General features: G+C 33.6%; 3 protein-coding genes across 3 annotated transcripts in view; all 3 read left to right on the top strand.

Annotated features, from left to right (window-relative positions):
* The window catches only part of LOC125816384 (scopoletin glucosyltransferase-like), a 38,914-nt gene extending 32,633 nt beyond the window's left edge, over positions 1-6,281 (top strand). The window contains exon 2 of the mRNA XM_049495989.1: positions 4,814-6,281. Within this exon, the coding sequence (XP_049351946.1) occupies positions 4,830-6,281 (1,452 nt within the window). The 5' untranslated portion in view covers positions 4,814-4,829. The remainder of the gene's footprint in view (positions 1-4,813) is intronic.
* Positions 1,392-1,856, top strand: LOC125815058 (uncharacterized). Its single transcript, XM_049494460.1, has 2 exons — positions 1,392-1,568; positions 1,665-1,856. Exons 1-2 carry the CDS (start codon positions 1,392-1,394, stop codon positions 1,854-1,856), a joined length of 369 nt encoding a protein of 122 aa, XP_049350417.1.
* An 884-nt stretch (positions 6,282-7,165) lies between the features above and the next one.
* On the top strand, positions 7,166-8,850 carry LOC125816382 (scopoletin glucosyltransferase-like). The gene has a single exon (XM_049495987.1). It carries the CDS (start codon positions 7,289-7,291, stop codon positions 8,741-8,743), a length of 1,455 nt encoding a protein of 484 aa, XP_049351944.1. The 5' UTR covers positions 7,166-7,288; the 3' UTR covers positions 8,744-8,850.
* The last annotated feature ends 8,646 nt before the right edge of the window (positions 8,851-17,496 follow it).

Below are 17,496 nucleotides of genomic sequence, written 5' to 3'. Positions count from 1 at the left end.
TTTTAATATTCGATTTCCCAAATAATAACACCTAACAATGATCAAATTTTTGATTCAGAAGACCCCAATTGGGCAGAACAGAGGTCTAAAAGTTTGCATGCACCGACATTAATGGCAAATCAAACTTCTATGAAGAGAAAATCGAAAAAGAAAGTGGGGGCATCATCTAAAGCAAAGGATGCAAAAATTCAAAAGAAAAGGGATAGAAAGGTTGCCCCTCCCATTTCTCGACCAACACTACCCATGGTGTGCATTTCTTTTGCTTTTAATTTAGACATTGTTGAAAAATAAAGTTTTATTGTATATATTGAAATCTGGAGTTGTTACCCAGAAACACTGATTGTTTTATCAAATGTTGGTATTGAGTATAACTTTTACATTTGTAGATGAAAGACTATTTTTTGTCAAAAAATTTGTGTTGAGAACTGTAACTAAGATAGGTGTTCAATTCACAGTATGATATGTAGGTTGTTTGTTGTACAATGTATCATATTCATAGATATTCACATGAATGATACGTAAACAGAATATAATAAATCTGGTAGTTAACATTTTGTATCATATTTAAATATAAGTTAGTGTATATACACAAGTTATATGATTTTGTGTATTAGTCATGTATTGTTATTATGTAGTATAAAATGATCTGAAACATAATATTTTGAATCAATATATGGCCTTTCCCTTTTAGTTCTGTATGCATCATTTATCGGTTTAGTGATTGATCAACATCATTTATGTTTATGGAATTGCATAATATGAAATATGTAATTAAACATATTCCAAAGCAACCCCTAAAGTTTGGTCCTATTTACAACTCAAATTTTAATGAAAACTTAGTATTGTCAATAAACGATGAAGGTATGAAATTACTTAAGGATACATTTGGCCAATACCTTAATATCCCCAAGTGCCACTACCAAGGACAAATTACCAAGTGTTTATATCTTCTAGAGGTTGAGCATGGCAATTTAGACAAAGAAATACATATTCGTCATGCCAAAGGAAATGTATTGCAATTTAGTATTAGAGAATTTGCTATTATTACTGGTTTGAAGTGTACCGAAAATATTAAAGATTTTACATATTAGGATTCAAAAACTAGTAGGCTGGTTAAAAGATACTTTCCTGGTCCAAATTATAATGTAAACAAAGGATGACTGGTAGATCGTTTTGATATGGGTGGTTGCGACAACACTGATGATGCCATTCAGATGACTATATTGTATTTCATTCATACCTTTGTATTCTCGCAACTTGGTGATGCACCAATTCCTATTGAAGATTTCTTAATGGTAGAATATGGCAGCTATCAATAGTTTTTGTGGGGACAACTTGCCTTCACAAAGTTAATGAAATCATTTAGGAAAAAGTACAAACCTAACAAACAAATGTATCGCTTGAATGGATTTCCATACGTACTTAATATTTGGGTATATGAATGTGCGTCTGTAATACATAACGAGATAGCTGTTAAAGAAGGAAATGGTATACCAAAGGTATGCAATTGGAAAGTTGTGGGTTCAAAGCCTAAATTTGAGATGTTTATGGAAAACATCTTTACTGAGGTAATTAGTACATAACAACCTTTTTTACTTTATTTTTTTTATTTGCGATACATTATTTAATTGGTTCTCATGATGTTTTAATATTTGTTTCTATAGAATGATTGTTCTAACGTTCAGCCAAATCAAGAGGAAATCAGATCACTTGATTTACCAAATAACAGTCATGTACCTCCAACTCAACCAGCCACATCAGATGTTAATCATGAGGAGGTGCAACCAGATGAGGTTCCTGGATTTGAAAAGTTTTCATCAAAACCTCCGGAGCAACTGTTAAGGAGATCCATATGAATTTCTACCATAGGATCCACCCCCCCCCCCCCCCCAAGAGAAGAAATATTGCACATCCAACAAAAAATAATGTGCCCAAAGGCACACAACCAGATGAGCAACCGAATCAGCCATTTCAAACTCCGGATTCACAACCGCCACAAGTCGATAATGTATCTGGTGTTTCTCATAATACAGTTTTCGAAGAACAATTTCGGACAATGCAGGACTTGAGGAACTGAAGGGTCACATGAAGTCTAATGTAAGTAAACATAACTATGTCATTTAAACATTTTCATGTTTATTGTTAATTCCACTTAATATGTTTAATTTGAATCTAGGTTGACAAAAAAATTGGATCTCTTGAGGCGTTAATTATAAAAAATCATTTTGAGTTGATGAAAGCAGTTGGCGCGAAAGATAACAAAAGTGATAAGATAGTATTTTTATTTTTTAGCTTCCCTTTTCAGTTTTGTGTTATATTGATTTTTTGGATCATGAAGGACAATGGTGGCATTTCTATGCCACATATAGTGGATGATTCAGTAGACAAAGGTAATGTTGATCCACAATCCACTTCTGATCAATTCGTCCAACAAACCATTTCACCCATACAAATGGATTTTGCAACTGTTGATCATGATGTTGATGCATCTGTTGTGGAGGTTGAAAAACGACATGTTATCGAAGAAAATGTTGCAAAGGCATGTATATGATACTTCAATTTAATTATATAACTTAATGTCTTTTAATCATTAGTTAAGTCGATTAAAATTATTAACAATGTATCATTTAATAAGATTGATACTTTAGTAATTTTAATTCATATAATGAAATAAACGTTGCCTTTTTGTGTATCATTGGCTGTATATTATTCACTAAAATCTTAGTTGATACTATATATTTTTTTATGAATCACCATTAACAGATACTTTATGATATATTTTCTTATATACTAATATACAAACACAGAATGATGAGACATCCATTAAGGAACATGCTATGAGAGATTCAACAAATGTTATACCCACAACACACCATAGTAATGTTTCGATAGAAGAGATTGTTCATAATAAGGAACTGGTATGTAAAGAGTTTTTGAATTGTTATAATCAATTATTTTTGAAAAAAAATCAAAATGCTGTGTAATATTCTGTTTATTAGGAGGATGCAGGAAATGAAGACCCCCAATTACACACAAAAGTATTGAGCGGTGATGAAGATGTTGCTAATACAATTCAACAAGACTTTGAAAAACATGCTTCAAATCCAATAATTGTTGATACATCGGTCTGATTCTAAATTGTTTACTGAAAAATGTCAACAGTTGCGTATGTAAATTGTAATATTTTGTTATAATTCCCTAATATCATGTAGGATTCTACCACATCGGCTTCTATTTCATCTAGCACTAAAGCAGTCATAGATGCAATTGTCTACAAACTTCCAAACGAGCCAATTAATGTCGCACCACTGAGTGTAATCATTCCTCTACAGCTAACTGATAGTGATGATTTTCTATCTGACAGCCAGCTACCCACCCAACTTCCAGTCAAGGAGTCTGCACACAATCTTGATACAAAGACTCCAGCTCCACGTAACAGAATGCCTTCAAAGATTTTTGCAGTCTCCTTATGTGAATACCTTTGGATCCAGTGATAAGGGCAAGGAAAAAATAGACGATGACATTTGCCCATATACTCCATTTGAAGGATGTGGCATCACCCATATCCACAAAACTTTGTTGTCTTCTTCGTAACATCAATTTTTTCAATTTGGAGTTTCTGCAAAAGCCAACTAAAGGATCTGGAAAGGGCACAAAAAATTGGTAGGAAAATATTTTTTCATATGGTTTTTTTTTCTTGTGAAATTTTCCATTTATTTTTTGGGTCTTCTTTTCTTGTGGTATTTATAACTGTAATCTTTAATTGGGGCTAATCACTCCATTTCAGTCTTTCTCTTTTGAGACTCTCCCTAGTTGTTCATATGTAAATGTAAAAACATTAAAATATTGATGTAATTTTAATTTTCAATTGTTTGATTGCTCTGTTTTTCGGAGAGTTTTGGAGGGGGAAGAAGTGTTTCTTTGGTGGTTGAGAAAGGAATTAGAGGAGAGAGAATTACTAATAACCATGGTTAATGATATTTGGTCAAGAAAATTAATTTGGTCCATTAAAAATTAAATGAACACGTGTCAATTATATGAAATAGCACTGGGGGGAACTGAAGAGATCATCACTGGAGAGGAGCCTCTTCCCAAAATCTTGTGCACGCCTCGCCTCACCTGTCAACCCCTCAAACTTTTTCAATTTCCATCGTGTTATAAAAAATTCTATTACTTCAGCATAATCACGATTTGTGTAAACCCCTAGTATATATATACTCTTAATTATGATAAATTAAAATAGTTTGGTGCATGGAGGGAGCGAGTTTTTTAAAAAAAAAAAATTCGTCCGATGTCTGGAGCTTGCATTGGAGCTTCAACTAAATTCGAATTGCGTATTGTAGAGGCCATTTAGGATGGCGCTCCCAACGTGATTTTCTGCGAGTGGAAATGGTGTGTTTGGTAAAATGATTTTACAATGTCTAATTTGATCCAATCAAGTCTGTGCAACAAGTCAACTATATTAAACAATTCAAACCTATCAGTACTCTCTAAAACCTCAGCCAGACAAAGAAGAAAACATTGGAAACTAATTGCACATGACGACTAGAAAAATAAGCCAAAGATCAATCCCATCTAGACATAAAAAAAATCATATAAACTTTAGAAATTCTACTTTTCTTGCAGATCACTCATATTTAATTGTAGGGAATAGTCAGCAATGACAACTTACATACTTTTGACAAGTAAATACAGCATGAAACATTAGCTAAAACCAGAAACAGCATTTTAAAAATCTTGGTTTAACTATAAAAACAGGATGAGCAAAGGCTAGAAATACAACTACTCCTAATACACCATTCTTTTTACATACTTATCTTAGCAAAACTATGGATAAAAGAGCTGATCAACTTCATGTGTACTTTTTGCCAATGATGGCTCCAGGCCACATGATACCATTAGTAGACATGGCCAGGCAATTTTCCAGGCATGGTGTGAAGGTAACAATCATCACGACTCCTCTCAACGCGACTAAATTCTCAAAAACAATCCAAAAAGACAGAGAGCTTGGCAGTGATATTAGCATCCGGACAACTGAATTCCCTTGTAAAGAAGCTGGATTGCCAGAGGGCTGTGAAAACTTAGCTTCTACTACTAGTTCAGAAATGAGTCTAAAATTCATCAAAGCCTTGTACTTGTTTCAACAGCCAGTTGAAAAGTTCATGGAGGAAGATCATCCAGATTGTCTAATAGCAGGAACTTTATTCCCATGGGCTGTTGATGTTGCAGCCAAGCTGGGAATTCCAAGACTAGCTTTTAATGGCACTGGTTTACTTCCCATGTGTGCTTATCACTGTTTGATGGAACACAAACCTCATTTGAAGGTTGAATCCGAGATGGAAGAGTTTATCATCCTTGGCCTTCCTGACACAATAAAGATGTCAAGACAAAAGCTTTCAGAACACTTGAAGGATGAAAAAGAAACCCCAATGACTGCAATAGTTAAAGATTTTATGCGAGCAGAAACGACTAGTTATGGAGCTATTGTAAACAGCTTTTATGAGCTAGAACCAAATTATGTTCAACACTTCAGGGAAGTAGTAGGGAGAAAAGTGTGGCACGTTGGTCCTGTTTCGCTCTGCAATAAAGACAATGAAGATAAATCACAAAGAGGCCAAGACAGTTCCTTTTCTGAGCAAAAGTGTCTGGATTGGCTCAATAGCAAGGAACCAAAATCAGTCATTTATATATGTTTCGGAAGCATGTCCATCTTTTCATCAGATCAGTTGCTTGAGATAGCAACCGCTCTCGAAGCATCAGACCACCAATTTATATGGGTGGTGAGGCAAAATACAACAAATCATGAAGAGTGGATGCCAGAAGGATTTGAAGAAAAGCTGAACGGACGAGGTTTGATAATAAAAGGATGGGCACCTCAGGTGCTTATCCTTGATCATGAAGCTACGGGAGGTTTTGTGACTCACTGTGGATGGAACTCATTGCTCGAAGGAGTTAGTGCCGGAGTGCCAATGGTCACATGGCCGCTATCAGCTGAGCAATTTTTTAATGAAAAGCTACTAGTAGAGATATTAAAGATAGGAGTACCAGTAGGTGTTCAGGCTTGGTCTCAAAGAACAGATAGCAGAGTCCCAATTAACAGGGAAAACATACAAAGAGCAGTGACCAAACTGATGGTTGGTCAGGAAGCAGAGGAGATGCGTGGCCGTGCAGATGCTTTAGGAAATTCGGCTAAAATGGCTGTAGAGAAAGGCGGATCATCTGACAATAGCTTGATTTCCTTACTAGAAGAATTGAGGATGGGGAAGAGCAGTTCCAACTGATGGGAATTTGTTTAAATGTATTGTTACATCATTTATGTGTTAAGACAATTTGGACTTTCTTTGCTATATAATATTATTTGGGTGAAAATTTCACCATGTGTTTGACTATAATATTTGGAAAACATATTTCACTTTTTTAGAAATATATGATTTATACTCATAAGTTTTAAAAACTATCAAAACTAACATACGTTTGTATTACAAGTCAATTGAATCTTCGTTGCAACAAATAACAAGTAGTGTCTATGACACTGGAGCAATGTGGTAGTTTGGAGTGAGTGCAACAAGCATAATTCCATACATTGTGAAGTAGACAAAACACATGACTTTATTACCTTGAGTCGATTGTTCATCATTTTCATCAACAATCATATCATCACTTTCATATTCATTGAATATTTCATCACTACTTTGGTGTTCACGTAAAAAATTATGTAATACAACGCAAACAACTACTATAGAGGGTATTTTTGTAAAAGAAAAAAGTTTGGTGTAAAATTTCAATTTTTAAAAGATCTCAAATAATGAGATTTGGCCCAAATACTAGAAAAAACTAGTATTTGGAAATTTGGATATTTGCCAAAAGTATTTGCCAAATTGTATGGACAAACACTATTTACCAATTTTTTCTCCAAATATTACTTGGGAAATCTATGGCCAAACAGGTTTAGTTTGATTTCCTTGAGAGTTTAGAAGTTTGTATTTATTTTTTTTGACGAAAACATACAGAGACAAATCCTAGACATAAAATTATGATAACAACAGGTCTAGTTTACTTGTCTTGAACTTAAATCAGAATTTTCAAAGTACAAAAAGTCAGCAATGGCACCTTACCTACCATAGAAAACTAATGCTCCCATGAAGACATTAGCAAAATCAAAATCCTTGTTTATCTATAAAACCATGACGAGCAAAGACGAATAGATATACAACACCTTCTACTTTCTTTTATCTCCTGTTCTTTTTTAGTTCATCAGGTGTTTTTTCTTATCTATTCCTTGGCTACCATGGATAAAAGAAGTGATCAACTTCACATATACTTTCTGCCTATGATGGCCCCTGGCCACATGATACCACTAGTAGACATAGCCAGGCAATTTGCTAGACATGGAGTGAAGGCAACCATTATCACGACTCCTCTCAACGCGTCTAAATTCTCCAAAACAATCCAAAGAGACAGAGAGATGGGCAGTGATATTAGCATCCGTACAGTCAAGTTTCCTTGCAAAGAAGCTGGATTGCCGGAGGGTTGTGAAAACATAGCTTCTACTACTAGTACATTGATGTATCTGAATTTCATCAAGGGCCTATCGCTGTTTCAAAACCCAATTGAACAGTTCCTTGAGGAAGACCATCCAGATTGTCTAATAGCAGCCCCTCAATTTTCATGGGCTGTTGATGTTGCAACCAAGCTGGATATTCCAAGACTAGCTTTTAATGGCTCTGGTTTTTTCCCTCTTTGTGCTTTACATAGTTTGATGGAACACAAACCTCATTTGAAAGTTGAATCCGAGATGGAAGAGTTTGTCATCCCTGGCCTTCCTGACACAATAAAGATGTCAAGACAAAAGCTTTCAGAACACTTGATGGATGAAAAAGATACCCCAGTGACTGCAATAGTTAAAGATATTATGCGAGCAGAAACGACTAGTTATGGAGCTATTGTAAACAGCTTTTATGAGATGGAACCAAATTATGTAAAACACTCCAGGGAAGTAGTAGGGAGAAAAGTATGGCACGTTGGTCCTATTTCGCTCTGCAATAAAGACAAATCACAAAGAGGGCAAGACAGTTCTTTTTGTGAGCAAAAGTGTTTGGATTGGCTCGATACTAAGGAACCAAAATCAGTCATTTACATATGTTTCGGCAGTATGGCAGTCTTTTCTTCAGCTCAGTTGCTTGAGATAGCAATGGCTCTCGAAGCATCAAACCAGCAGTTTATCTGGGTGGTGACGCAGACTACAATCAACGAAGAGCAAAATGAGTGGATACCAGAAGGATTTGAGGAAAAGCTGAACCTGAACGGACGAGGTTTGATAATAAAAGGATGGGCACCTCAGGTGCTAATCCTTGATCATGAAGCTATTGGAGGTTTTGTGACTCACTGTGGATGGAACTCATTGCTCGAAGGAGTAAGTGCCGGAGTGCCAATGGTCACATGGCCGCTATCAGCTGAGCAATTTTTTAATGATAAGCTACTAGTAGAGATATTAAAGATTGGAGTTCCAGTAGGTGCTGAGGCTTGGTCTAATAGAACAGATAGCACAGTTCCAATAAACAGGAAAGACATAGAAAGAGCAGTGACCAAACTGATGGTTGGTCAGGAAGCTGAGGAGATGCGAGGCCGTGCAGCTGCCTTAGGAAAATTGGCTAAAAGGGCTGTGGAGAAAGGTGGATCATCTCACAACAGTTTGATTTCCTTACTAGAACAATTGAGGAACGCGAAAATTACCTCTAACTGATGGGAATTTCTTCATATGTTGCTCAAACTAAACCACTATAGAAATATTGTATCTTCGCGTTTACTTCAATTCCAAATTATGTATACCAAATTACACTTTTATTAGTATGCAGGAGTTCTTATGCATAGTCCATAGACCAGCTCTATGATTGTTGCAAAAATATCATACCAAATGCTTATTGGTGGCATCAAATTATATCATTAATGTTATAATCGTTAAATAAACCTTAAAAGATTGTGTAGAATATTATTATATTACTCCATTAAGTTGTGTCAAACAGGACAATTCGATAAAACGAGAGATGTTAAGTAATTGAATGTTTGGTAAATACCTATTGGCACCTTGTGTTTTACACAAATCATACATATTACTAACTTGAATGGAAGGTAAATACTTTTCTGGAAACGAGTTCGGAACCTAAATAAGCCACAAAAACATAAAAGTGACCAAAATAAGCCATTACTTTAGTAAGTAACTAAAATAGGCTTAGTGGAAGAAAAAAATCCACTTTATCTGATATTCTAAACGTTTTCCGTTAGTCTCATAATGTGTATATTTTAATATATAACAGAACTATTTCCTACACTTTATAAAATGGAATTATTTCTTACACTTTATAAAGTGTAAGTTTTTCTTACACTTTGTAAAGTGGAATTTTTTCAAAATCTTACACTTTATAAAGTGGAAGAAAAAATTCTGTTTTCAAGAGGAATATTTTTCACGTTTTAACTCTTTATTTCAGCTTTTGCAGTACAATTATATTGATTTGACATATCATAAAAATGGAAAAAATTATTACACTATATATTTTTATTTTTTTATTCTAAAAAATCCTCCAATCTCTATTTAAGGAGGACGTTCAAACATAATTGATAGCACCCTACAACATAAAGTCTACTATATTTCTTTATTTCAATCTCAAAAAAAAATGTCTTCTAAACCAAAAGTTAGAGTTTTGATTTATTGGGATGGCAAAATTATACATGACGAAAATACCGTTTATTATAATTGTCCTCCCAAACACAATCCGAAATATTCAATTAATGTCCGATATTATAAATTTCTTTCATCAATTTATAAAAGAATGGGTATAAACAATACTGATTATAATTTGATTATAGTCGGAAAATACCTTACTTCATTTTTATCACAAGGACAAGTAAATTTTGGAGAGTGGATTATCTAAAATGACGAATCGTTGACCGACTTTTTGAGGGTTCCAGATGACTACATAGATCAAATCAAGTTAACAATACTTGAAATTTATGTTAGGAAGGAGCCTAAAACTAGTCAACAATGTTCTCCTTTATCGGTCGATATCCATCCCCGATTAGAAAATTGTAATAGCGTTGATGGATTTCCGATAACTCAATCTACTGATTTTCCTAACATGACTCATTATCAAAATATTCTTACCGGTCGATATGATTTTGATTTGAACGAAACTATCAATGAAAGTGTCTGCTAATGCTCAATTATTATATTTCGATTATTATTTGTTGATTTTGTCAATTATTTATTAATTTATATGATTTATTATTCTTATTCTTATTCTTATAATTATTACTAGTCTTCGCTCACGTGCGTTGCACGTGTACCCTATCAATTAATATTGAGTTTTTAAAAATGACACAAGTATAAAATATATAAATGAGACATAAAAGTAAAAAAAATTTAGAAGAAATATACTCGTAAACTTAAAACAATGAAGGGTTATATGTATACTCCAAATTTTGTGAATCAATTGAAACACCAAGTAATTTTACCCTATTATCAAATATAGATATTGGGAACCATATAGTTATTCACTGGTCACTTGTATTACATATTTGCATTGACTTTTCATTTTTTCATTTTAATTGTTACCATAAAAGTGAGATTAAACCTTATTGTTTTAATTGTTACCATAAAAGTGACATTACTACGATGACATTTCTTAAAGGATGAAAAAGTCTGTCAAAGGAGATAAAGAAGCGATAAGTACTGAAATTATTTTTTTCCAACAAAAATTGAAATCCCAAGGTAAAAAATAGAAAAGTATCACACGTATAAAATTGAGCAATACCTCGAGAATACATTTCAAAATTACTAAAAAACTCATCAAAAAATAGACATCAAAAAAAATTCAAGGGTACAACATATTAACAAGACCACACAAAAATAAAATAATAACCGCGAAAACCTTTTCTAGTCTAGATAGAAAGCACACTGAGGCTAAGCAAATCAAATACCATAAAACTAACAAAAAAGATGATACTCAAAGAATACATCAAAATCACTAAACATTAAGAAAGAAGAATCAAAAGCACATAGCACTAAAAAAACCACACAAAATTAAACAATACAGACAAATTGTATTACAGATTATTAGCACAATTTGATGAAAACAAGATCAAAAACTTGAAGAAAATATATTAAAATACAATAAAAAAATTCAAGATTAAACAAATAAAGTAATAAAAAAGAAAAAACATAAAGATTCAATATGAAAGAAATAACCTTTAGTGTCTTTGCTACTTCTTGTATATCTTTTCTCTATTAACAACAAACAGTGATAAGAAATAGTCACTGACACAAGTCCCAAGCCAAAATTTAAATTGTTTTTTGATAAAGAAGAATTGATATACACATTTATTAAGGGAAATGGAACTTTTGGTCTTTCCTCTTCATTGTAACTGTTTCCCAAAGAATTTGAACCATTGTGTCTACAGGCATGAATTTAAATAAAATTATTATTTAATATTAAATTAATTATATATTAATATTTTATTTAGTTTAGAGATACAATAAGGGCAGAATGGTAATTCAACTTTTAAGTTAGGAGCTTCCCACTTATAATAATATATGATTATATATTTTGTAGCGGTTTACCTCAGCAAGATAGGAATATTGCTCCAAGTTATTATGGACTAGATAATTATTTTGGTCAGTCCTCACACTTTGAAATGACGGAAAATGTTGAGACATCCTCAAATTTTCATGTCTCGCCTACTTTTGATGCAGATGATTATCGGTATGTCCAACACTTGATTTTTTATTTAAGTAAGTTAATCGCATGAGACAAATATTTATATTTTTTTTACATATATAGGGAAAATATCACACAAGATGAGCCTATTGATCATGTGAATAGCGATGATCGTGACCTTCCAAACTATGACTCACCTTCAGTTAGTGATAGTGATGATTTGCCTAATGTCGAGGAATCAGGAGATAATGTTCCATTTGAGGCATCATCTAGCGATGATGATTTTTTAATGCCCAATCGGTCGCCAAGACCAATGTCCATGAGTCCGTTTCATAATAATGAAATTCCTTATCTCGATCATCTCCCAGATGATCCAAATATCTTTGGCGATACATATGATGAATATACATCACAACGTATGTGGCGTGAACCGAAATATTTCATGAATGGTGCTATTTATATTGAAAAAGGCATGTTATTCAATTCAAAGAAACAGTTGCAAAGAGTAGTTAAACTTCTACATTAAAGATAGCGAGGGAATACTTTGTTATTAAATCGACAAAGAAATTATGGCGACTTGTTTGCAGGCGTGTAGAACAAGGATGTCGATTTAGGCTAACTTCTTTTAATGATAAACATACTAACATGTGGAAAGTTGGAAGATACATTAAAGAATATACATATGATATGGGTACGTACCGCGATTGACATATCAACTTGGATGTTGAAATGATTGTTAACATCCTCCGTGTTGATATAGAAAAAACACCAAGGTACTATTTTATCCTTAGATGATTTTTCTTTAATAAGAAAATATTCATTTTTTATTTGATAATTAATATTATTTTTACTTTTCAGGTTTCCCATCAAAGACTGTCAAACAGCCGTTCTTAAAGCATATGGTATTTCGATAAGCAGAAGAAAAGCCTATCTTGGTCGCAAGTGTGCTTTTGAAAAAGTCTATGGTACTTGGGAGGGTTCTTTTACCGAGTTGTCGATGTTTATGGAAGTTTTGAAATACTTCAATCCCGAAACAATAGTTGAATGGAAAACAGAGCGGCGTGTCAATGTCATTGAAGATGTATTCAACTATGTGTTTTGGACTTTTAAACCATGCATTGATGGGTTTGGGTTTTGTCGTCCTGTTATATCGATCGACGGAACACATGTCTATGAAAAATATTATATCAAGTTGTTGATTGCGATTGCAACGGATGGTAATGGCTCAATATTACCTTTGGCATTTGCAATAGTTGCGAATGAGAGCATGGAGACATGGAGTTTATTTTTGGATCATTTGCACTTGCACGTTGTCAAAGGTCGTAGAGATGTAACATTGATTTCAGATAGGCATCACGGAATACTCTTATCCGTGTATAATTCTCCCAATTGGCAGCCCCATTTGGGTTCCATCATTTTTGTTTAAGACATTTGAAGGCCAATTTTCAAAAAAAATTCAAAAATGTCACTTTGAACAACCTTTTATGGGCAGCTGCAAATCACTGTCAGGAGAAAAAGTTTTTGAAAAAAATAGAGATGATCAAGGAGATTAACTCGGAAGCATATATGTGGTTAATGAAGAACGATATATCTTAACAAATGGACATTGCACAGGGTTGGAGGTAGGAGATGGGGAATGCTGACAACAAACAGTTCCGAGTCATTCAATGGTCTTCTTAAGTCAGCCAGGGGCCTGTCAGTTACTGCAATAGTAAGACTCATTTATAATCAGATTGTGAACCGATTTGTTACAAGATCAAAATTTGTCAATCAGCTAGTACAACAAAAGCAACAATGGATGCCTAAAATTCAAGATTTTTGAGGATAATCAAAAAAAGTCACAGCGTCACACACTTATCAACTATTACCAACAGAGGGAAAACATATTTGAGGTGCAGACATATATGCATCATGGCCGTGGTGGTAATAAACATATTGTAAATGCATCACAAGGAAAATGTCAATGTGGTAAATGACAATCATACCACATTCCGTGTTCTCATGCAGTAAAGGGATTTGACCAAATTGGGTATCAAGCATGGGAGCATATGGCACCAGAATTCAGCGTGCGTAGCTACAAAAAAGCCTACTCTGGACAATTCAATCCACTCGGCGATGAAAAGTATTGGCCTGATAGCCCTTTCCTTATGATAGCAAATAAACATATTTACGAAAAGTGGGCGTAAATAAAATCACCCGTATACATAATGAAATGGATGTTCCCGCAAGTACACTCACTCGCAAGTGCTCAATGTGCAAACAAATAGGCCATGATAGGCGCAACTGTCCTTCACGAGCTCGAAACGCCTCATATGATGATAGTAACTAAAGAAAGATGTTTAATTGTGTTAATTTATTCCTGTATCAATTTCTATGCAACTTTTTATTCTTATTTTTGATCATCCTTTAGTCATGTTTATATTTTCAATTTTTTTCATTCATTTTTTTTAAAAAAATACATACACAAAATAATAATTATGTATAATTAAAATAATAATACTATACACCCTCTAAAAAAGATACATACACAAAAATAATAACTATATATAATTAAAATAATAATACTATACACCTCAAAAAAAGATACATACACAAAAATAATAACTATATATAATTAAAATAATAATACTATACACCCTCAACAAAAGATACATACACAAAAATAATAATATTATGTTCCACAATCCTTTCTTGAAATCCGTAGAACATCTCGCGGTCTAAGTCCCGTATATCCATCCTCATCTTCATTGTCCCTCTTCCTCTTTTTGGCCGGAAGATCCTTTATGTTCACATTCTTTACAATTCTTTTAACAACTTTTTTTCTTCCGGGTGTTTGAGGAATATCATCCACTGGCATAATGAAAGTAACATCTGGAGACGAGAGTGGTGACAAAGTGGTCTGCAAATAGAAAGTTAGATAGTAGAAATTGAAAATTAATTGAGAAAAATAAAGAAATTCATTTATAAAAAGATCCAGCAATACAACAATAAATTCAAGCACACCAACACTATATATTTGTATGCTCCATTCTTTATTTTGGATCATAGAATCAGAACCAAGACTTCATTATTAAGACAAAAAGTCAAACCAACCTAAGTTTCATTTTCAGAGAATACAAGACTAACGTCTTTACATTTAGCATAACATGTTTCCACCAAAGCATGCAGTTTGGAGTGATTGGTTAAAATTTTGAACATATACAAACACCATGACAACCAAAAGAACTGAGAAATGCAAAATTAAACTCAACTGATAGAAATATTATCTCTAACTGCTCCAAGCATTGATATATTTATCCTAAAGCTGATAATGTCAAAGTATGTCTTTACTACTACATTTCTTATATAAAATCAAAACATTAATAACTAATGTAAATATTTTAAAATAAATAAATAACATAAACCTGTGTCACATCGGGATCCTCATTAACTGTCGGAACGACATCCTCTATGATCGTCGTGGGGCTCTCCTCCACGGTGGATGAAGGCCCCGTAGTATGAATCTAAAAAATAATTAAAAGTAAATTTAATATAAAATTAAAGCTCTAATAACTAAGGATCTTCCTCAAAAAATGGCTCTCTAAATTGTATTTCGGCCTCAAGCAATGTATCCCTAACAATCTGAGATACCTCTTCACCATGTGAAGCTAAGGCTGTGTCTCTCTCCCACTGTAATGCAAGACTGTGCAACTTAAATAGTCCTCTAGACATGTTCAGAAATAAGATGCCCCCCCAATATAACAAGAATGTAAAGTCTAGAAATTTTCTCAACCCGCTCCACTGGAGTAGCATTCCCTATCGGATCTACTTGTAACTGATCTCGCAAGTAGCCGGTAATGCTATGTATCCTTACCCGGCTCGCACCATCCATATCAGCAGGTGCTATAACGCATCATGTGAGTTTCTCTAATAAAGTACGCCATGGACGAATCCTCCGTGCAGCATCCTGCATGTACACAACATCACCATCGATGCGTAAACCAAACAAGAATGCATATCCTGTAATGTAATCATGACCTCACCAAAAGGTAAGTGGAAGCAATGAGTCTCTGGCCTCCAACGCTCAACCATAGCTGTAACAAGGGCACACTCATACTGCATCCTGCCCACACAAACTACATCATATAGTCCTGACTTACGTAAGATCTCCTCAACACATCCATGAGGTCGATGTAAACGAAATAAATTACAGGCATCATTCATGCGCACCGTCCTCATAAGGCTACTAAATGATATCTCACCTTTCTATAACAATTCTGATTTATGCTCATGTTGAGAGAGAAGACGTGTACGATCAATCGGTCTAGGATTCACAACACGCTCCATTATATTCTGTAAGAAAAATTCTATTAATTTTGCAATTAGGGATTGTATATGGTCAAATAGATTTAAATGGTGCGTACTAGAGAACTAGAGCAATGCAGACCTTGACATTCTGCTAGTCAATGAGTACCAGTAACGTTTTATCTCAAAGATTTTGGTGTACCAATTTCTAATTCATTCCATCTCATTAATCTTTTCTATTCATAACTCTCTATCTAAACCTAATCATATGTTGTTGCGGATAATTAATTATGAAATAAAAAGTGTTGCATTTGCTATGGGACATGCTGCTGGTTATATGAAGAAGTTATGCTATTGAATTGTGTTAAAACAATTTTTCTTTCCTTCAACGTACTGAAGAATATTTTTTTATCTTATGTTTGCAGATGATTTGTAAGTTGGTTATGGTGATTTGTATATTAGGTTGAATTTTAGATGGTTTGTTCTCTATTCATCAATTTGATTAAATACATTTGAAAAAAAAAACTTTTAATTGTTAAATTATAAAAATGTGCATTGACAAATTATTGGTGGATTTATTTATCTTAAGCTAATTAAAGGAACTGTCTCCAAGGAATCTCCATCTAGTGGCACTTTTCTTCAACTTCTCTATTATGTGTTTGATTCTATCTTATATAGTTCTTTTATGTGCTATACTACGATGTAGCCAAGTCTTTCAGTGATGTTCAATATTTCTTGAATCTCCCTAGCCTCATGTCAGGCTTGCAAATTGGACTTTTTGAACAGAAACGAATAGTAGAGTATTTTTGGAGAATCTGATATGGATGCAACATCAAAATTGAAGAGTCCATGCAGCTAAGGATTTAGGACAAAAGGTTTTCCTCAATCCAAACATAAACAAGAATGGGAGCATATGCCAAGGAACATTGGAGCTGTGGCCTAACAATATTTAAGGTTTGTTTCTTAGTGTATTTAAATTATTTATTGTTGAATTATTGCTTCATTATAAAATGTTTGATCAAATATCATAGAATTTTTTCTTTTCTTGTGCTCATAGTATCCTTGTACTTCTTTAACTTGTTTCTTTGTTGTATAGATTTTATGTAGTAATTATGTTATTTAACTTGTTTCTTTGTTGTATAGATTTTATGTTGTAATTATGTTAGTTAATGTAGGGCTTGGTAAGCATTTAGTGTTCCTAATAAGGATGTAGAAAAGTAAACTAAATTAAAATTAATACGAGTTGAAGAATGAATGGTGTTGACTTTTGTTTTTAGATTTGGATCGACTTTCACTTATGTTTCTCATTTCAAGGACTTAGGTTATGGTTCAATTTATTTAGGAGTTAATATTTATTGCCACTACATAAAAATTTTGATTTGCATCTCTGCTAAGCTTTATTTTGATGTGCTTTGGTTTTGGTGATATACTGATAATACTATGTTTTTACTTAATGGAAAGAGTACTTGTTATTCTAGTCCTTATTCGGTAATTAGTAGGA

This window comes from Solanum verrucosum, unplaced genomic scaffold, assembly GCF_900185275.1.
Source record: "Solanum verrucosum unplaced genomic scaffold, falcon-dt-bn FXZP01000261.1, whole genome shotgun sequence".
In the NCBI taxonomy this organism is placed as follows: Eukaryota; Viridiplantae; Streptophyta; class Magnoliopsida; order Solanales; family Solanaceae; genus Solanum; species Solanum verrucosum.
This window is presented reverse-complemented; position numbering and strand designations above follow the sequence as displayed.